A 22,080-nucleotide genomic window follows, 5' to 3' on the forward strand; every position below is an offset into this window, starting at 1 on the left:
GTCCTGATGGGGAGGGTCCGGGTCCTGATGGGGAGGGTCCGGGTCCTGATGGGGAGGGTCCGGGTCCTGATGGGGAGGGTCCGGGTCCTGATGGGGAGGGTCCGGGTCCTGATGGGGAGGGTCCGGGTCCTGATGGGGAGGGTCCGGGTCCTGATGGGGAGGGTCCGGGTCCTGATGGGGAGGGTCCGGGTCCTGATGGGGAGGGTCCGGGTCCTGATGGGGAGGGTCCGGGTCCTGATGGGGAGGGTCCGGGTCCTGATGGGGAGGGTCCGGGTCCTTATGGGGAGGGTCCGGGTCCTGATGGGGAGGGTCTGGGTCCTGATGGGGAGGGTCTGGGTCCAGATGGGGAGGGTCCGGGTCCCGGGGTGGGGTCCAGATGGGGAGGGTCCGGGTCCTGGTCCCGGGGTGGGGTCCAGATGGGGAGGGTCCGGGTCCCGGTCCCGGGGTGGGGTCCTGGGCCGCCCGCCTCCGCTCTGCCTCGCCTGTAGCACCAGACCCTTCGGGCCGGCTGCCTGTCACTTGCCCTGTTCAGCTCGGGGCCGCCGCCTCCCGCGCTCGTGCCCGCTCCGCCGCCGTGCCCGCCAGCAACCCGCAACGTCACTTCCCCTCGCGAGCCAGGCTCGATCAGCGGAACGACGAAAGAGGGATCCGCAGCGCCGCGTCCGCCCCCTCTCCCTGGACACCCCAGGGTGTCCCGCTCCAACCAGTTCGCCGGCTTCTCCAGACGGTCCCTTCGGTCCGGGGAAGACCCGAGGTTGTGGGGTTCATGTGTGGGCGGGGGGTCCCCAATCCCAGGGTGGTCGCGCACAGTCCGGGGGGCCACGGGGGCCCGTTGTGGGAATAACCCTCCCTACTGCTTTGTGAGGCCATTCTGGGTTTTTGGAAGCGCCCCTCTTCAAAACTGGGGGCGGCTTCATGGGGGGGCGGGGGGCGCCAACGGGCATCGGGTTTCCTTCACAGGGTCTTTCGGGACCCGCATGCTCGACCTTGAGGGCCCCTTCACCATAGAGCAGCTGGAGGTTTCTGGGCATCAGTGGGGAATAAACTCGTGGATTAAAACATGGCAGGAAATCACAAAACCGGCTAAATCTTCAAAACTGGGGATGTGGTAGGAAGATTTCACGGTGACTGGTGACTGGCGGCCCAAATCTACCGAAGTGCCCGGGGGGGGGGGTGGGTAAGGGGTGAGGGGGGGTGGGTAAGGGGTGAGGGGGGGTGGGTAAGGGGTGAGGGGGGGTGGGTAAGGGGTGAGGGGGGGTGGGTAAGGGGTGAGGGGGGGTGGGTAAGGGGTGAGGGGGGGTGGGTAAGGGGTGAGGGGGGGTGGGTAAGGGGTGAGGGGGGGGTGGGTAAGGGGTGAGGGGGGGTGGGTAAGGGGTGAGGGGGGGGTGGGTAAGGGGTGAGGGGTGGCAGGACAGGGGGGGAGAATGTTGGTGCCCAGTGATATCAGTCACTCGGTGATCGAGTGGTCGGGTCTGGAGAGACCTCTCTGCGAAGCCCCGCAGGAAGCTCGGCCGGATCATGTGCAGCCCTTCAGGAAGGTGAGGGGGAGAGTGGGGGAGACGGGGGGAGAGTGGGGGAGACGGGGGGAGACGGGGGGTGAGGGGGTGAGGGGGAGAGTGGGGGAGACGGGGGGTGAGGGGGAGAGTGGGGGAGACGGGGGCTGAGGGGGAGAGTGGGGGAGACGGGGGGTGAGGGGGAGAGTGGGGGAGACGGGGGGGAGAGTGGGGGAGACGGGGGGGGAGAGTGGGGGAGACGGGGGGGTGAGGGGGAGACGGGGGGTGAGGGGGAGAGTGGGGGAGACGGGGGGTGAGGGGGAGAGTGGGGGAGACGGGGGGTGAGGGGGAGAGTGGGGGAGACGGGGGGGGAGAGTGGGGGAGACGGGGGGGAGAGTGGGGGAGACGGGGGGGGTGAGGGGGAGAGTGGGGGAGACGGGGGGTGAGGGGGAGAGTGGGGGAGACGGGGGGGGGAGAGTGGGGGAGACGGGGGGGAGAGTGGGGGAGACGGGGGGGTGAGGGGGAGAGTGGGGGAGACGGGGGTGAGGGGGAGAGTGGGGGAGACGGGGGGTGAGGGGGAGAGTGGGGGAGACGGGGGGTGAGGGGGAGAGTGGGGGAGACGGGGGGGGGAGAGTGGGGGAGACGGGTGGGTGAGGGGGAGACGGGGGGTGAGGGGGAGAGTGGGGGAGACGGGGGGGGGGGAGAGTGGGGGAGACGGGGGGGGAGTGGGGGAGACGGGGGGAGAGTGGGGGAGACGGGGGGTGAGGGGGTGAGGGGGAGAGTGGGGGAGACGGGGGGAGAGTGGGGGAGACGGGGGGAGAGTGGGGGAGACGGGGGGAGAGTGGGGGAGACGGGGGGTGAGGGGGTGAGGGGGAGAGTGGGGGAGACGGGGGGTGAGGGGGAGAGTGGGGGAGACGGGGGCTGAGGGGGAGAGTGGGGGAGACGGGGGGTGAGGGGGAGAGTGGGGGAGACGGGGGGGAGAGTGGGGGAGACGGGGGGGAGAGTGGGGGAGACGGGGGGTGAGGGGGAGAGTGGGGGAGACGGGGGGTGAGGGGGAGAGTGGGGGAGACGGGGGGTGAGGGGGAGAGTGGGGGAGACGGGGGGTGAGGGGGAGAGTGGGGGAGACGGGGGGGGGGAGAGTGGGGGAGACGGGGGGGGAGAGTGGGGGAGACGGGGGGGGGAGAGTGGGGGAGACGGGGGGAGAGTGGGGGAGACGGGGGGGGTGAGGGGGAGAGTGGGGGAGACGGGGGGTGAGGGGGAGAGTGGGGGAGACGGGGGGGGGAGAGTGGGGGAGACGGGGGGGAGAGTGGGGGAGACGGGGGGGTGAGGGGGAGAGTGGGGGAGACGGGGGTGAGGGGGAGAGTGGGGGAGACGGGGGGTGAGGGGGAGAGTGGGGGAGACGGAGGGGGAGAGTGGGGGAGACGGGGGGGGGAGAGTGGGGGAGACGGGTGGGTGAGGGGGAGACGGGGGGGTGAGGGGTGAGGGGGAGAGTGGGGGAGACGGGGGGTGAGGGGGAGAGTGGGGGAGACGGGGGGTGAGGGGGAGAGTGGGGGAGACGGGGGGGGAGAGTGGGGGAGACGGGGGGGGGGAGAGTGGGGGAGACGGGGGGGAGAGTGGGGGAGACGGGGGGGTGAGGGGGAGAGTGGGGGAGACGGGGGTGAGGGGGAGAGTGGGGGAGACGGGGGGGGAGAGTGGGGGAGACGGGGGGGGAGAGTGGGGGAGACGGGGGGGGGTGAGGGGGAGAGTGGGGGAGACGGGGGGTGAGGGGTGAGGGGGAGAGTGGGGGAGACGGGGGGTGAGGGGGAGAGTGGGGGAGACGGGGGTGAGGGGGAGAGTGGGGGAGACGGGGGGTGAGGGGGAGAGTGGGGGAGACGGGGGGTGAGGGGGAGAGTGGGGGAGACGGGGGGTGAGGGGGAGAGTGGGGGAGACGGGGGGGGAGAGTGGGGGAGACGGGGGGTGAGGGGGAGAGTGGGGGAGACGGGGGGTGAGGGGGAGACGGGGGGAGACAGGGGGTGGGGGGTGGGGGGTGAGGGGGAGAGTGGGGGAGAGTGGGGGAGACGGGGGGTGAGGGGGAGAGTGGGGGAGACGGGGGGTGAGGGGGAGAGTGGGGGAGACGGGGGGGGAGAGTGGGGGAGACGGGGGGGGAGAGTGCGGGAGACGGGGGGGTGAGGGGGAGACGGGGGGTGAGGGGGAGAGTGGGGGAGACGGGGGGTGAGTGGGGGAGACGGGGGGTGAGGGGGTGAGTGGGGGAGACGGGGGGTGAGGGGGAGAGTGGGGGAGACGGGGGGTGAGGGGGAGAGTGGGGGAGACGGGGGGTGAGGGGGAGAGTGGGGGAGACGGGGGGGGGAGAGTGGGGGAGACGGGGGGGGAGAGTGGGGGAGACGGGGGGGTGTGGGGGAGACGGGGGGTGTGGGGGAGACGGGGGGGGTGTGGGGGAGACGGGGGGGGTGAGGGGGAGACGGGGGGTGAGGGGGAGAGTGGGGGAGACGGGGGGGGAGAGTGGGGGAGACGGGGGGGGAGAGTGGGGGAGACGGGGGGAGTGGGGAGACGGGGGGGGAGTGGGGGAGACGGGGGGGGTGAGGGAGACGGGGGGGGGAGGATTCAGGGATAGGAGGTGCAGAGCAATGGTTGGGTAGTAGAGATTAGGAAGGGCATGTTGGAGGGCGGTGAACAAGAGTTGGAGACAGAAAGTGTGAACACATGAAAGAGAGTGGGGGAGACGGGGGGGAGAGTGGGGGAGACGGGGGGGGAGAGTGGGGGAGACGGGGGGTGAGGGGGAGAGTGGGGGAGACGGGGGGTGAGGGGGAGAGTGGGGGAGACGGGGGGGGAGAGTGGGGGAGACGGGGGGGGGGAGAGTGGGGGAGACTGGGGGGGTGAGGGGGAGACGGGGGGTGAGGGGTGAGGGGGAGAGTGGGGGAGACGGGGGGTGAGGGGGAGAGTGGGGGAGACCGTGGGTGAGGGGGAGAGTGGGGGAGACCGTGGGTGAGGGGGAGAGTGGGGGAGACGGGGGGGGGAGAGTGGGGGAGACGGGGGGGGAGAGTGGGGGAGACGGGGGGGAGATTGGGGGAGACGGGGGGGGTGAGGGGGAGAGTGGGGGAGACGGGGGGTGAGGGGGAGAGTGGGGGAGACGGGGGGGGAGAGTGGGGGAGACGGGGGAGAGTGGGGGAGACGGGGGGGGAGAGTGGGGGAGACGGGGGGGGGTGAGGGGGAGAGTGGGGGAGACGGGGGGTGAGGGGTGATGGGGAGAGTGGGGGAGACGGGGGGTGAGGGGGAGAGTGGGGGAGACGGGGGGTGAGGGGGAGAGTGGGGGAGACGGGGGGGGGAGAGTGGGGGAGACGGGGGGGGGAGAGTGGGGGAGACGGGGGGTGAGGGGGAGAGTGGGGGAGACGGGGGGTGAGGGGGAGAGTGGGGGAGACGGGGGGGGAGAGTGGGGGAGACGGGGGGGGAGTGGGGGAGACTGGGGGGGAGAGTGGGGGAGACGGGGGGGGAGAGTGGGGGAGACGGGGGGTGAGGGGGAGAGTGGGGGAGACGGGGGGTGAGGGGGAGAGTGGGGGAGACGGGGGGGGAGAGTGGGGGAGACGGGGGGGAGTGGGGGAGACTGGGGGGGGGAGTGGGGGAGACGGGGGGAGTGGGGAGACGGGGGGGGAGTGGGGGAGACGGGGGGGGTGAGGGAGACGGGGGGGGGAGGATTCAGGGATAGGAGGTGCAGAGCAATGGTTGGGTAGTAGAGATTAGGAAGGGCATGTTGGAGGGCGGTGAACAAGAGTTGGAGACAGAAAGTGTGAACACATGAAAGATAATTACGGAGTTAAAGGGAATAATTTGAGTAAATCACAAGTAGAGAGTCGTTGATTTGTCTGACAGATAAAGAGCAAATGGTTGGGAGATGAATGATGGAGGGAAAATACGAATGAATATGGAAGGTGAAGTTTTGCTGAGAAATTACAATATTTGCATCAACAAAAGAATTTTATTTTGCAGCCAGTACAGTTAACAAAATTATCCTTTGGTCATTAGAAAGTTCAAGCAATACACATGGTTGCCCTTCAGTGATTCATTGCTTATTCATGTTTCATCAGATCATTTTAATGCTGTACCAAGTCTAGCCCTTGGATATGGGTCTGACGAAGCAGTATCTACGTTATGCTTCCAGTGCAGTTTTTGGAGTAATTGCAACCCAAAAGGCAAATATTACTTTTGTTCAACTGCGTGGAGAGAAAGGTCGATATGTGGCAGTTCCAGCCTGCGAGCACGTTTTTATTTGGGATATTCGAAAAGGAGAGAAGGTTAGCAGCACTGGGCACCCTTGGGTTATTCTATTTTATTCATTTGTTGCTTTACCTAGAAGAAGTGGTCATGAATATTTCCCCCTCCCATCTAAACTCTAATAATTTGAGCCTGCAGTTTCTAATTCAATCCTAATTAATCCTGCGTCCCATGCTCATTGTTCTACCTTACCTTCAAATTCTCTAATTTCAGAAATCTCTTGATCTTGAATATTCATTGAGAGAACAGTGATTTTTTTCCCCATGGCTTGGGGAAATATCAGGAATACAATGAAAATATCTTTCATTTGCAGTGTCAATCCACTGTCTAGATAAAAGCAAAAGCTGGAAAATCACTTTTTTGTTCTTTCAATTTCTGTTAAGTTAAAATTCTTTCAGAGAAGAACTGAAGTGTCTTTTTTAATATCCCTACTGCATCGACAGATATGGATTCTCAAGGGCATCAAACATGAAGTAAGTTATTTGTGCTCTGCTCCTGATGGCCAACATTTGGCAGTTGGATATGAGGATGGATCAATACGCATATTCAATATTACAACTGGAGAGAGCAATGTCACCTTTAATGGGCACAGCGCATCAGTGACAGTTCTCAACTATGATAGCCTTGGAGCACGACTTGTTTCAGGATCAAAGGTAAGTTATAGGTTCTTCTGGTGTTTTATTTTGTAATGAAGACTCATTTCTTATCAGTGAAGGTTGGTATCTAAATTGTTGGACTGTTATTTCAGACTCATTGAACTTTTCCAGAAAACTATTTCAGCTCTGTATTAAAGATGCTTTAGTGATGGTCAAAGAATTGAATCCAACTTTAATGAAAATGCTGAAGAAACTCAGCAGGTCATGCAGTATCCATCGAAAGCAAAAGATCGTCGACCATGGGATCTGCAGATTTCCTCGTTTATCTTGGAATGAAAACAAACTCTCTCTGTTTTAATATTCCACAGGACACCGAAATCGTCATCTGGGATGTTATCAATGAGAGTGGATTATACAGATTGAAAGGTCATAAAGATGCCGTGACAAATGCAGTGTTTCTTAAAGGCAGGAATTATCTGGTCTCAAGGTAATTTTTTTTTCTTAAATTGAAATCATTTTGGTGCAGTGCACATCAATAGGATTGGAAAGGGTGAAATGAAATATTGGAATAAAGATTAAATGATTGATGAACCTCATCTTGTGTTCTTAAAGATTTGCAGATGGTTTGCTTCCCTATTCCCTACTTTTGGAGGACTGAGTCCTTTCTGATTTTGGTGTTGAAGTCACAGAAGTGGATTTGTTTTATGTCCTCCAAGAATGTCAGCAGATTTTTCCCAGGGTTGGACAAGAAGTCCTCCTTGACCACATTGATAGCTTCTGGGCTTTGGTTGGGGCTTGTATGCTGATGTTCATAGAAAGCTGGTTCCACATTAGTGTGAGTGAGAAGACCGATGTTCATTTATCCAAGAGAAGAATTGCTAAGACAGCAGATGTCTTTATTTTTTCATCTTCCCTGGTTTTGTTCTTGCAGAATGTAATCAACCTCCACTCCCTTGTTCCTTGAGCTGGTGGCTTCTTGCCTGTCCTATCTCACTCAGGGTGGCAAAGTCAAGGTCTGAGTTCCAGGTCTATGATAGCAAAGGAAAATTTAGGTCCGTCAATGTTGGTGTTTCCTTGATGATTCTGATATTCCAAGCCCCAAACTTCTTATTGAGGAGTAGAAGCTGTGTGTTCATGACATTTCTTGGCATGGAATGGCTGCATCATAACTTGATATCTCACTGAAATATTGTTATGCAGTTTAAGTATTTTCTCTTGTGATGACTTCATACTGACTGATGATAATGAACAAGCTAGAGTATGTAGAGGTAGAAATATCCAAGTAAAGTATGGTAAACTATAATGATGGCACGGTAGTTAGTGTAATGCTATTACAGTGGCAGCGACCTGGGATCAAATCCAGCGCTTTCTGTAAGGAGTTTGCTCTCGCTCTCCATGTGACCTCACTTTCCAAAAATGTACAGGGTTTGTAGATTAATTGGTATATTGGGCAGTACAGGCTGATGGACCGGTAGGGCTTATTTCTGGGCTTGATCTCTAAAAATATATATTGTATGTGTATATTGAGGGGAAAATATCTAGGTTTAAGAAGAGAAAATTTGGATAGCATAATGTCAACCTGGAAATTGGAAGATAATTTGAAAATACAACAATGGTATATAGAAATGAATAAATGTATTCCATTAGAAAAAATAACATATAGTTTAAGAAATAATATTGAAATATTCGAACAAATATGGGAGCCTTACATTAAATACAATAGCGAAAACCTACCGGGGACAAACATTACCTAAGTTGATGGAAGGAGAAGGAAAGAAAAGAATGGACTCAGTAGAATTTCTGGTGTATTTTTGTTGAATGACAACATTGTCTGACTGGTTTAATGCAACCTAGATTGTATACCTAAAATGGATGAGAGGGGGGGGGGGGTGGGGAGAAAAAGTCACTGTATATGTGTGAAAAAGAAAAAGTGTATATCATGGTTAATGTGATTTATGGTGTGAAAAATAAAAAAATTAAAAAAAACAGTAGCTCTCAGAAAGATTTGGCAAGGATGTTCAATTAATTACTCTGCAAGAATTTAGCTCTGTGAATTACATGTTTGCAAAATATTGGCAGCACACATGTATCATGATTTTTCTTCAATATTGTTACTTGTCTTTTAGCTCCAAGGACACATTAATTAAATGGTGGGATTTGGATATACAGCATTGCTTCAATACCATGGTTGGGCATCGGAGTGAGGTTAGTCCTATTGTTTTGGTTGAGCATTTCATTTGGTGTACAGTGAAATACTTCCCTTTGTGCTCAGGATACTTTCCCAGGAATGAGATCATCAATTTAAAATGTGGACAGATACTCAGTTGTATGATTGATTGCGAAAACTGCACTAGAAACTTGGCTCAAGCTTCAAGGTTGGTTTGCAGAGGCTCTCAAGAAGGCAAATGGAATGTTGGCCTTCATTACTGGAGGGATTCAATTTAGGAGTAGGGAGGTTATGTACAAGATTCTGGTGAGGTTGTATCTGGAGTACTGTGTACAGTTCTGGTCTCATTACTTGAGGAAGAATGTACTAGAAGGAGGTGGTGCAGAAGCAGTTAACCAAGTTTATTCCAGAGATGAAGGGGTTAGTTTATGAGGAGAGATTGAGTTGTCTGGGACTGTACTCACTGGAATTTAAAAGAATGAGAGGGGATCTTAAAATGAAGGGCATAGATGGAGGAAGTCATTCCCATTGGTGGGGGAGACCAGAACTAAGGACATGGCCTCAAGATTCATGGTAGGACAGGGATGAGGAGAATTGCTTTTCCCGGAGGGTGGTGACTCTGGAATTCACTGCTCATTGAAGCTGTGGAGACGACCCCAGTGAATACATGAAGACAAGGTTGGATAGATTTTTGCAAAGTAGGGGAAAAGGAAGGTATATGGGGAAAAGGAAGGTATGTGGGGAAAAGGCAGGTATGTGGGGAAAAGGCAGGTATGTGGGGAAAAGGCAGGTATGTGGGGAAAAGGCAGGTATGTGGAGATCAGGCTTAGCGGGTCGGCTAGCCAACACCTGCTCCTGTTTCTTATGTTCTCTCCTCCCCCTGTGCCTGGAATGTGGTGATGCTACGGCCTAGAGACTTCTCCATGTTGACGAGATCATTGGTAGTTGTTGGCTTTTGATCTTGTTTCCGCAAAAATCACGAGGCTAGGGAGAGGCATTTGTCCTCTGACAACCTTTGTACAGTACCTCAGTGGCCATTGCAACATAGAGCTTGCGAACATAGTTCAATGCTTGCTTCTCTTTCTCTGACTGTAAGGGGTGCCTGGAAATCTCTGCCGATTATGAATTTGTCTGCGTGAAGACAGACTAAAGGCAATTTAGTATAATGTTGCATGACAGTAATAAATCTTGGAATCTTGAATCTTCACGGTGCTGTATAGCCCAAGTGTTTTTGTTCAATGCAGTGACTTTTACCTCTGCAGATTAATAGAAAGAATCTGCACTGTAGGGAAATGTTAAGTGCAACATCAATGTATGCAATTTCTATAATTCATCAAAGTCTTGAGCAGTTACATTGGGGTATGGTATAAATTTCAGAAATTCCATTTATTAGATGCTTGTTTTACTGATTCAGGATTCCTTTATTGCCACGTAATAAAACAGGTGTAATGTTATACAAAACTGGCAAAGATTTACCACCATCAGTATTTGCCTGCACTTCACAGTCCGAGAAAGAGAAGCAAGAGAGTTTCAGAGTTCCCCTCCCCCCCCCCCCCCCCCCCCCCCCCCCGAGTCACCGAGTGGCTGTGGATTCCCTCCAACCCTTCCGCAGCCTCACAGCCTTCAATCCAAACCATCAGCAATCTGGGCACCAGATCCAAACCTTAGACATGATCAGGAAGCCTTTAACGCCCTTGACATTCCCAGTTCCGATACCTGGTATCCCTTCAGTCAGTCTCCAGCAGTCTGCAGCCTGGTACGAGTCCATTGACCACTGTCGCCTGCAGCCTGTGTGGGCTCCCCCCTTGAGTCACCAACCGCTTGCAACCTGTTTGTTTTTGAAATGCAGAGCCCCTCTCTGGTCTGCCACTGTGGTCATCTCTGCTTCAGCTTCTCAAATGGGGGATGTACTCTCTATTTACTGATATCCTGCGCCAGTCTCTGCTTCCCTCCCCCTCAAGGGTGCTGCTGCTGGACACAGGTGCCGGCATCTTGGGTCCAGACCCCATGGTCACAGAATTTTAAAGTAAGCCACCACTGGCACTTTTAACAGGCCATTTAAAGCCTGTATGGAGCAGTCAGTAGTTGGACAAGGTGATGGAAGAGGAGTGCTGTGTCTCCACTCACCTCTCTCTGTGAGTCTACACCAGTGGCAACCAGTTTCATACCATGGGCATATTCTGTGAATTAGGACAAATATTAACTGTTTAGTGTAGTTAATCTGGTTTTAATTTTTGCTCCAGGTCTGGAATTTTGTGCTACTTTCAGATGAAAAGCGTATAATGACAGGATCATCTGACAGTGAACTGAGGGTGTGGAACATCCAATATCTGGATGAGGTAAAAACTTGAAAATGTTCATGTGTGAGGACTTCAATCAGTGGTAACTGTTAATTAGCTTGGTCTTTTTTTTCTATGAATTATATTTTGATTATGAACCTACATTCTAAATGTTGGAACCACGATAAATTTGTATTTACTACTCTTCAAAATGTGTCCTTACTGCTTTCTCCAACTTTCTGTTCCATTGGTTAGTTTTATTTTGCTTTGCTTACCCCTCTGCAAGGTTTGGCTAATGACATTATTGACGCAAAGATTAAACTTCACTTCTACAGTTGACATCATTGGATGCTTTATTAATTACCGCACCATGTAGTGCCATTTATCTATCAAGTTCCATGCAGCTTCTTCACGTTTTCTGCAAATTTAGATTTGGTGACAATGCAGGAGTTTCTCATTCCTTTTAATAATTGTTGCCCTGTAGGGTGCCAGCAGTATAGGTTCATGGAGTAAAATGTGACAGTGACTATTGTTTGTAAGACAGTTCTTTGGTCATTCTTTGCACAAGAAGTAATTATGGCATTATCTCTTGATCTGTCTTTATTTTTGTGAAGTTGTGTGCCTGTATTCTGATCCTGGGAATTATTACAGATTTACATTTTCAGCACATTTTTGTATCTAGGGCATCTTTCAATCCATCTTTCAAGGCATGTTTTGCCAGGTCATAATTCAGTTACCTGATCCTATGGATCAATTTTGTGGTTTTTATTCGTAGAACAACCAATACTTGAATATATTTTGGTGATTAGATGTAGAACCCTCCCAGAACTGTCCCCTGTCTAACCCCTTACACCCTCATCTCATTTTACTGGCTATCTCCCCTCTGGACTCTCAGTCTCGATAAAGGGTTCTGATCCAAAACGTTCAGAATCAGACATTTTTGTCATGAACAAGTCATGAAATTTCGTGTTTTGCGGCAGCATCATAGAGCAAACATTCATATTATAAACATCTTACAACATTACTATAAAAAATAACAGTGCATGGAAAGTGAGTCTGTGGTTTATTGATCATTCAGGAATCTGATGGCAGCGGGGAAGAAGCTGTCCTTGTGCCGCTGAGTGTTCGTCTTTAGGCTCCTGTACCTTTTTCCCAATGGTAGCAGAGTGAAGAGGACATGGCCTAGGTGGTTGGGGGGGGGTTCTTTGAGGATATAGACTGTTATTTTAAGACACCGCCTCATGTAGATGTCCTCGATGGAGTGAAGTCTGGTGCCTGTGATGTGAAAGGCCGAGTTAACAACCCTCTGAAGTTTATTCTTGTCCTGAGAGTTGGCGCTTCCACACCAGGCAATGATGCAACCAGCCAGATTGCTCTTCACGGTCCACCCCCTGTAGAAGTTTTCGAGAGTCTTCGGTGACATAACGATTCTTCTCAGACACCTCACAAAGTCTAGCTGTTGGCGAACCTTTGTGATTGTATCAACATGGAGGCTCCAGGACAGATCCTCGGAGTTATTGACACCCAAGAATTTGAAGTTTTTGACCATCTCTATTACTGAGCCCTTGAGGACTGGGTTGTGTTCCCCTGACTTCCTCCTGAAGTCCACAGTCATTTTGGTTTTGCTAACATTGAGCGCAAGGTTGTTGATGTGACAACATTCAACGAGCTGATCTATCTCCCTCCTTTATACTTTCTCATTGCCATTTGTGATTCTGCCGACAACTGTGGTGTCATCGGTAAACTTGTAAATGGCATTGCAATTGTGGCTGGCCACCCAGTCATGGGTGTATAATGAGTAGAGCAGTGGGCTAAGCACTCATCTTTTGGGTACACCTGTGTTGAGGAGGAGACATTGTTTCCAATTCGTACTGATTGTGGTTTTCCGATGAGAAGGTCAAGGATCCAGTTGCAGAGAGGGGTACAGAGTTTGTAGCTTCTTGACCAGCACTGAGGGTATAATGGTATTCAAGGCCAAGCTAGTCTACGAGGTGCAGCCATATGTATGAGTTGCTGTTTTCGAGGTGATCCAGAGCTGAGTGGAGAGCCAGCGATATTGCATCTGCTGTGGAACGATTGTGACGATAGGCAAATTGCAGTTGGTCGAGATCTTTGCTTAGGTACATGTTAATTCTGGCCATGAGCAGCCTCTGAACGCATTTCATCACAGTAGAAGTTGGTGCTATTGGGCCGTAGTTGTTGAGGCAGCTCACACTACTCTTCTTGGGTACCAGGATGAGAGGTTGAAAATGTCCATGAACATTCCAGCTAGTTGGTTAGCGCAGATTTTCAGTACCCTGTCAGTACCCTGTCAGGTAAGCCGCCAGGGCCTGACGCCCTGCGAGGGTTCACCTTCTTGAATGATATCTGGTGTTGCCCTCAGAGACAAATAACAGGGTCCTCAGCCTTTTCAGGGATTCTAGTAGGTACTATTTGGTTCTTCTCAAAGCAGGCGTAGAAGGTGTTCAGCTCATCAGGTAATGAAGCATCACAGCCTCTATAATGTTCACCCTCGCTTTGTAGGCTGTAATGGCCTGCACTCCCTGCCATAGCTGGCATGTATCTGTCTCTGCCTCGAGCTTCCTCTGGAATTGCCACTTTGCTTCAGAGATGGCCTTCTGCAGTTCATACCAGGACTTCTTGTAAAGATCTTGACTCCCAGCCTTAAATGCCCTTGTTCTAGCCTTCAGCAGGTTGTGTATTCTCTGATTTATCCAGGGCTTCTGGTTGGGGAACAGCTAGTATGTGCACATGGGCACACATTCATCCACACAGGTCTTGATGAAGTTGGTGACACCTGTTGCATATTCATTCAAGTCTATGGATGAGTTCTTGTATATGTTCGAGCCCACTGATTCAAAGGCGTCCTGCAGATGCTCCTCCACCTCCCTCGACCATACTTTCACCATCTTCCCCACTGGTGCTGTGGTCCTCAGTCTCTGCTTGTATGCCGGGAGGAGAAGTACAGGCAGGTGATTAGACTTAATGAAATGTGGTCGTTGTATGGTTCGGTATGCGTTCATCATGTAGCAGTGGTTGAGTGTGTTGGTTCCTCTGGTCTCTCATGTGATGTGCTGGTGGTAGTTTGTCAGACTTCTTCAGGTGTCCCACAATGATCGAGGAGGCATCAGGATGTGCTGTCTATCACAGTACTCAGTCCCTCCAGTGCCAGCCTGACGTTAGCCTGGGGTGGAATGTACACTGCTACCATTATGATGGCAGTGAACTCCCTCAGCAGGTAGAATGGGTGACACAAATGCCAGATGTTCCTGGTCGGGGGAACAGGACTGGGGCACCACGATGGATTGATGATGACGCAAATGCTGCCTCCCCGTTAACCATTATTTTCACCCACTGTCACTACTCGACCTGCTGAGTCCCACCAGCATATATTTTTTTTTGCTTAATATTTCTTCATGTTTCTCCTATGAGACGTCGCTGAAACTCTATTAATGCTGAAATTATCAAATTCTTCTTTAGTGATATATCTATTCAATTAATGAAAGCATACTATTTATGAATATCCTACATTTTGGATTACTTTTCAGAGAAAAGAAGCTGGAGAACCAGATGTGAAAAAGATAAAAGATTCCTTTGGATACACTAAACCAACTGATGAGTTGAATGAAGATCCTGAGGAGGTGAAACGGTTGTAACCATTGAGCTGTTGTAATAATTACGTCCGAGATCAACAACATCAGAACAGGATTACTTTTTTTGAAAAGAATTACCATTCTGTAGAATGGCAGAAGTAATTTGAGTTAAACCCCTCCCAACTTTCTGAACTTGTCAGCCATTATGGAGTAAATACTGACAAAGCATTATGTAACGGCTTTCAGAAAATAAAAACATAGGAGGGGGAAATCTCAATAAAATCAAACTTGTTTGATTTATTTAGGCAGAAAAATGAATCTTTGAAATGTAAGTGGCTGTTTTAAGGCTCAGTTTGTGGAATTATGAGATGCTAAGTTTTGATTTTGGGTTACAAGGCAAGACATTACGTGTATCTTGTGAAGCAAATGATTGATATTGTTTTCTTTTTATATAGCGTTTATTGACTTGTCAGAAGTTTGGATCTTTATTTCGGGAAGGCAGAGATCGTGTTGTTTCCTTAGCAACAGATCCCAGTCAGAAAATTATTATTTGCCATGTGAGTATCAATTCATAAATGCATTGATTAATTTGCCAACAAATGGATTTAAATTCGGTAATATTCAACTATTTAAAATAAAATGTAGATTAAAATTAAAGCTTTGTTTGAAATTATGTTTATAGTATCAGGCTAAAAATCCAAGATTGGTGTTGCTGGTTTTGGCAAGGTTAATTTTTCTCTTTTTTTTTCTATGTGATTAAATATAAAAGCCAAGACCATAAACTTGCCGCAAATCAGGTTGAAAATTTTTAAAATATGCAGTAGATCAACCAGCAAAATCATTTGTCTCTTGTTGCCTTCAATAATAAAACTGCTCTTTATCTATTCAATTCTTTGTTCGAAAACATCTCTTTGAAATTCCATGATTTCCAAATTACAGCTAATTATAAATTTTAAGTGCAAAGTGCTCCCTTCCTGTTCATCTACATGCCAAATAATCGCTTTCAACTGAATCCTAATGGTTTCTCCTTCAAATCATTTGTTCAAATTCAGTATTGTTCAGCCCAATGGTATTCACTGTAATAACCTGGCCTCAGTCCTACCTTTCAAGCTCCCTCTCCTCCTAAGAGCTAGTGGTACAAATTTTTCACTTTAAACTTGTTTTCTTCCTTCTCTCACTTGCACCCACAGACCTAATTTTACCTGTTTCCATCTGTCCTGCCGCCGCCACCTTTAATTCTTGTCTCTGTTCCTCATGTTTACAGTTGTAGCCAAATATGTTCCTGCCATTGAAATTCAACTCTTTAAATGGACTTTCTCTGTGAAAGCCGAACATTTGCACTTCCTCCCTCTTCCCCAATTTACTTCAAAGACCTTATAAAATATGTTGCTCTTCATTTTGCAAACAGTTGTTATTTATGTAGAATAAGTTGAGTTCAATTTAAATATATGATTGTTGCAGATTTTAATCTATTGCTCTAAGTTGGATCAGTAGAGTTAATCAGTCTTGTGACCATCACTTTAATCCTTTGGAGTCCATGTCCTGGTTTCTCTGGAACAACCAACAAGCGCATATACTCCGCATCCTGATTTTCTGGAAATGGTTTTATACCCAACCACCAGCTGGTTCAAACTGGTGTTTGCACTGTAAAGTGTATCTTTGCAAAGGTTGGGGTAAAATCAACTGCTTCACTAAGTTCCACAAGAAGAAAAAGCACTGGAAGTAAAAAGAAGAACATTCAAAATTGTTCTTTGAGTATCTAGGACTATGTAGGGTATGAACAGGACAGTGAATGGCCAGGTATCAGTGACTGGACAGATCAACTAACTCTGGTTTACCCATGTACCCAGTCCGGAGTACATGTTATGAATTACTGGAGTCCAAAGGGTTAATCATTGTACAATTTCTTACAGGGCACCGATAATGTCCTTGAGGTTTTTAAAACCCTAAGTGAAGAGAAAGTAAATAAAAAGATGGAAAAGAAACAAAGGAAAGCCAAGAAAGTAGCAAAGTAAGTGAAGTATAATTGAAGTGGCTCCATTATGGATGGCATTCAAGTGAAAGCCTGTGGAAGTTTTTTCCCCCACTGCAGGCTGCTTTGTTCAATTGATCTATGACCACTCCTGGAAAAAATAGGACCCTTCATTTATTCCATAATTCTGTATCAACGGCATGAACTTGGCCATCTTGTTACTCCACCCGTCAATTACCATTGGTTTCTTTCCGGTGGTTCCCAGTACTTTATATTCTCATGGTCATCTGAAGATTGTAGTTTTACTGTTGAGGGAAGTGAGAAATCACACCCTAGCGGAACATCTTGGGTCATAAAACCATGCATTCTTAAAACTTTCTGTAATATCCAACAGCATAATTTGCTTCTCCACTGAGCAGAATTATAAGAATCTAAATGGATATTAAAGGAAATAATTTCATAATGGGAGAATAGATAGAACACAAATTCCAATGACTGAGTTGAAATCAGGCTAGGGGGAAGTAAATCTCTCAAAAATGATTACATTAATTAGGAAAATTCAGTACATAGGATTAACTTGCATTTATTTAAATGGACTACATAATGATTCTTCCATAGGAAACGAGCTGAGTCAGGGGAATCTGATGTTGACTTGGAGTCCACTGTGGAACGAACCATTAAAGATGAGATTCAGGTGGTAACAAAAATTAAAACTTCAGCAAAAATCAGGTAAGGCTGAGTTGCATTTCTTTCAAAACAAGAAAGATTAAGGTAATTGCAAAATATTGAATCAAATATATTAACTCTGCTGGAAGAATAGATGCATTTACAAGATTGGGTTGTACTTTTCATATATATAAAAAGATAAATTCATAATTGGGGAGTAGATGAAACTAGAAATGAAATAGCATTTAGATTTTTTGTTTTTCTGAACAAATTATTGTTCCCTTCATCTTCAGAGGTTAGCCTCAATATAACTACTATAATTACTAAGTAAAGAGAATAAAGTTAGACATGAAATATAATGTATTATTGTTTTTTTTTATATAGATCATTCAGTTTTCTTTCCATGCCAAATGGGGAGCTAAAGATTGTGGCGCTTTTGCAGAACAACACAGTTGAAGCATTCAATCTGAACTCAACAGTGAAAACACCAGAGTACACAATATTGGCTAGGATGACCCTTGCAGGTCATAGAACAGATGCAAGGACCCTTGCCTTCAGTTCCGACAACATCGCAGTACTGTCTGCTTCAGCTGACACTGTCAAAATATGGAACAGGTTTTGCTGTTTGATGATCTGTCTTCACATTTTCCCACTTTTGTGCTAAATGTTGTCTTTCTAGAATCCACATAATCACTGGGCAACAATTATTTCAAAAGGTTTGCTTCCTGAAAAAAAAATTGGGGATTATGATAGATGGCTTCAGGCTGAACACAAAGATAATTTCAAATTTGCTGCATCATGTAGGAAGTTAGAAAAACATTAAGTTAACTTTATTGAATTTAATGTTTAATCACATAATGATGCTGACATATTGCATTAGTTCAATTGACCTAAAAATGTTTTGCCACTGATTTTCATTTGTACTCAGCATCTGATGCCTTTCAGATTTATTGTCAGGATACATACATGACATCACACACAACCCTGAGATTCCTTTTTCCTGTGGACACGGCAGAATCACCTCTAATTGGTAGTGCAAAAAAAGAACTACACAGCATGTCGGTGTCCAACAATAGTCGGCCAGCATTGATGGGTTTCAGTTGCCATGATACTGCTTTTCCATGGCCACAATGTCCTGGTGAAACCTTTCACCATGTTCGTCACTGACTAGCAGGGAAGACGTCCAAGTGTGAATGCAGGAAATGAATTTTCAATGACATGATGCACTTCATGGATTTGTCTGCTTGAAGTAGACTTAAAATATAACAGGAAATCACAAAAAAAGGTTGTATCTTTTTAAAAAAAAAAGTTTGTGATAGGAAAATTTTATGGTTATTTTTGTGATCAGGAGCCCAAAGCGATTAAAAATACACTCAAAAGTGTTCAAGAAGCAAAATCTTTGTTGTCCAGTGTAATCAGGAAAGTTTTTTTAAAAAATCAGAAAAAAAGAAAAGCCTCTTAAATTCTTTCTTAATTTTCTCTGATGATAAGTATTAAGTTTAAAAACCCAACTGAAGGGTGGGGAGACCAGATGCTACAGATGCTGAAACTTGAAGATAAAACCAAACTGTTGAAAGAACTTGGGACAAGCAGCATCTGTGGAGGCAAAGGGATGGGTGATGTTTCTCGTCAAGCTCCTGAATCAAAATTAAAGGGAAAATGGCCAGAATTTTAAAATTAAGGAAGGATGAGACCAAATGAAGGGGGAGGGATGTGAGCAGATAGCCACGTGAGGGAGACTGAGGGAGGAGTGCTCAGACAGAGGGGGTAGACTGAGGGAGGAGTGCTCAGTCAATGGGGGTGAAGGAGGGAGACTGAGAGGAGTGCTCAGACAGAGGGGGAAGGGGGGGAGACTGAGGGAGAAGTGCTCAGACAGCGGGGGTGAGGGGAAGGGGGGGAGACTGAGGGAGGAGTGCTCAGACATGCTGGTAGATGAAAGGTGGATATACAAGAAGGAAAATAAAATAATTTAGGTAGGTGGGAGGTGGTTGGACAAGGATAGTGACAGAATTTGGTCAGTGATAGGTGGAACCAGATAAGAGAGGAGGAGAGGAGTAGAAAAGATGAACATAGGGGGTGAGTCCCTAGGTCAGGGGTGGTCAAACGTTTTTGGTTGTGGCCACATACAGAAGAATATAAGGAGTCACCGACCAAACAATATTAAGCCCAGCAGTTTTCAACCAGTTATTGGTAGTGCAAAAAAAGAACTACACAGCATGTCGGTGTCCAACAATAGTCGGCCAGCATTGATGGGTTTTAGTTGCCATGATACTACTTTTCCATGGCCACAATGTCCTGGTGAAACCTTTCACCATGTTCGTCACTGACTAGCAGGGAAGAAACAACAATGTTTTTAGACTAGAAAACCCCTGTGCCATCGAAAATTCATTTTTTTGTCAAAATAATTTTACGACCCTAATGAAGTTACATTACAGTAGTTTATTGATGGGCTCACATAGTCGGCATTTCTATATCTGCTGCTCTTAAATTTAATTTAAATGATTACAATAAAACTCTTTAAAACATGCGTTCAAAGGTCAGTGCAAAATAAAACTTGGTGCAAAATAAGAGCAGGAAAAAGCATTAAGAAAGGGACCAGGCCATCTCCAACATTCCTCCACAGCTTTCGGTGAATACAGTTCATGGCCCAAGTGTCCACCTGAATGATGATGATGATGTAATGTGAAAATCTGTAGATGGGCTATTAGGTTAACAGATTCCCTACAAATTAAACACACTTCCCCATGGCTTCTGGAAAAAGTATTAATTTTCCCATATAGTCAGAAATTTTTGGCACTCCCTTATTGTTTTGCATCTTTTCAGTTCTGCCATGTTTAATCAACTGAGGTAAGCATTTTTATTTTAATTGAGGTAAAATATTTTCATCGATGAGTAACATTGCAACAACTAGTGTTGACTCCAAGAGGTGCAATGTACATACAGTGCAATTTATTGTTCCAACAGGCCATATTCCATTTTATTTTTAAAATCCATCCTGGGCCACTTACAAATGGCCACCCCCTACCTTAGGTGAATTGTTGGGAGTGGGACAGCAGGATGTTAACTGAAAATGGAAAATTCAGTGTTTGCTATAAGATACTCCAGTGGAATAAGTGATGATATTCCAGTTGGCATTTGACCTCTCGATGGCAGTGAAGAAGGCCAAAGGTAGACAATTCGCTGTGGGATAGGAAGGGGAATTGAGGTAATGTGCAATCGGAAGCTGAAGGTGACCATTGCAGACAGAGCAAAATGATTACTTGTCTCACTGTACATGGAAGGGCAGGTTAAGCCCTAGATGATGATGAGGTGTAGGGACAAATGCTGCTCCACATAAAAGTGCCAGGAGACCAGAAGCAGTGGCTGGGGGTACAGCAGCCACATCTTCCCCTCTCCCCTCATTTCTGCCTCCCTCAGGGACCACCCTCTCTGATTCCCTGGTCTGTTCATTCCTTTCCAACCAACTGCTCAAGATTAAAATCAAACTTTTGGTGCTGTCTTCCTGAGGATAGTCACATAATAGAGGGATTAAAAAAGGGGAATTCATTGCTAAACAAGGTATCAAAAGATTATTGAGACAATCCTAATGAACACCAATTGATGTGGCAGCTTTGTATCATCTCCACTTTAGGAATCTCATTTATTACCATATGCAGGTTTGTTAGACATCAAAAACCATAATTCTGTTTAACTGACTGATCATATGAAACAAATAATGAAAGAGTGTAGAATTTTTCAAAAAAATCCAATTTGGCACCTTTATTTGTGGATGTAACAATATTTGTGGATTTACCATTGATGATTCTTATTCATGATTGAACACTTGGTATAATTTTGGTTGTAGTGTGGGTTAACTAATGTAAGCAAAGTACGCATTTACAAATGCATTCCTGAAGTAGAAATCACTTCATTAAACAGGAAATGCATGCCCTATTTAAGCCAACAGTTTGTGTTTACTGTTGTTCAAGGCACAATTGCTTGACATGCACTCAAAATCAATAATGTACAATAAGACTTTACTATTGCTCAGGTCCAGTCTGCAGTGCATCAGGACCATGGCTTGTGAATACTCGCTCAGTTCTCTGTTTGTTCCTGGAGACAGACAAATTATTTTGGGAACTAAGGTATGACACCCTATTCTATAGAGCAGGTATTGTGACATTATCAAAATATTCAAATAAATAAACATTGATTTGTCAAAGTAATTATATAATTTCTTGATATTTAAAATCCAAATAAATCCTGTGGTAATGTGATTCCTATTGTGAATTTGAAAAAACCGAAAACAAGCTTTCTGGGCATTTGGTAAAACAGAAAGGTCTGCAGACACTGTGACTGATTGGAGTAAAAACAATTTCTGGGCTTTTAGAAGGCTATAGAATAAGACCAAAAGATATAGGAGCAGAAGTAGGTCATTTGGCCCATCGAGCTTGCTCCATCATTCCATCGTGAGCTGATCCATTCTCCCTCTCAGCCCTTCTCCACGGCCTTCTCCCTATAACCTTTAATACCCTGATAATCCAGAAACCTGTCACTCTCTGCCTTAAATACCCCCAACCACCTGGCCTCCACAGGTGCCAGTGGTAGCAAATTCCAGAAGTTCCCTGCCCTCTGGCTAAAGAAATTCCTCCACATCAGTTTTAAATGGGCATCCTTTAGTCCTAGAATTGTTTCTCTTGACATGAGAAACAACTTGGTTTCATCTATTCTGTCCAGGCCTTTTAACATTAAATGTATCTGAGGTCCCACATCATTCTTCTGAACTCCAAGGAATACAGTCCAAGAGTGATTGCACGTTCTTCATGTTAATCCCATAACTCAAGGAGTCGTTTTTGTGAATCGTCTCTGAATCCTCTCCAATGCCAGAACCCAAAACTGTACTCTATGCTCCAGTTAAATCTCGCCAGTGCCTTATAATGCCTCAGCACCACATCCCTGGTCTTGTATCCTATCCCTCTAGATATGAATACCAACATAGCATTTGCATTCTTCACCACTGACTCAACCTGGAGGTTAACCTTTAGGGTACCCTGCATGAGGACTCCCAA

At 47.9% G+C, this 22,080-nt stretch overlaps 1 protein-coding gene across 3 annotated transcripts in view; it reads left to right on the top strand.

The window, feature by feature from the left end:
• The first annotated feature begins 631 nt into the window (after positions 1-631).
• Positions 632-22,080, top strand: part of wdr3 (WD repeat domain 3) — a 45,212-nt gene continuing 23,763 nt past the window's right edge. Inside the window, exons 1-12 of one of the 3 annotated variants that reach the window (XM_069888405.1) lie at positions 632-754; positions 5,573-5,779; positions 6,203-6,412; positions 6,724-6,842; positions 8,482-8,560; positions 10,766-10,861; positions 14,350-14,442; positions 14,850-14,951; positions 16,308-16,405; positions 16,985-17,095; positions 17,417-17,647; positions 21,063-21,156. In XM_069888405.1, coding sequence (XP_069744506.1) covers positions 5,609-5,779; positions 6,203-6,412; positions 6,724-6,842; positions 8,482-8,560; positions 10,766-10,861; positions 14,350-14,442; positions 14,850-14,951; positions 16,308-16,405; positions 16,985-17,095; positions 17,417-17,647; positions 21,063-21,156 — 1,404 coding nt within the window. In that variant the 5' untranslated portion in view covers positions 632-754; positions 5,573-5,608. Of the gene's footprint in view, positions 755-1,407; positions 1,539-5,214; positions 5,417-5,572; positions 5,780-6,202; positions 6,413-6,723; positions 6,843-8,481; positions 8,561-10,765; positions 10,862-14,349; positions 14,443-14,849; positions 14,952-16,307; positions 16,406-16,984; positions 17,096-17,416; positions 17,648-21,062; positions 21,157-22,080 lie in introns of those variants that run through there. The other 2 variants (XM_069888403.1, XM_069888404.1) reach the window with 2 other exon arrangements.

The sequence above is a fragment of the Narcine bancroftii genome, chromosome 7, assembly GCF_036971445.1.
Source record: "Narcine bancroftii isolate sNarBan1 chromosome 7, sNarBan1.hap1, whole genome shotgun sequence".
Taxonomy (NCBI): domain Eukaryota; kingdom Metazoa; phylum Chordata; class Chondrichthyes; order Torpediniformes; family Narcinidae; genus Narcine; species Narcine bancroftii.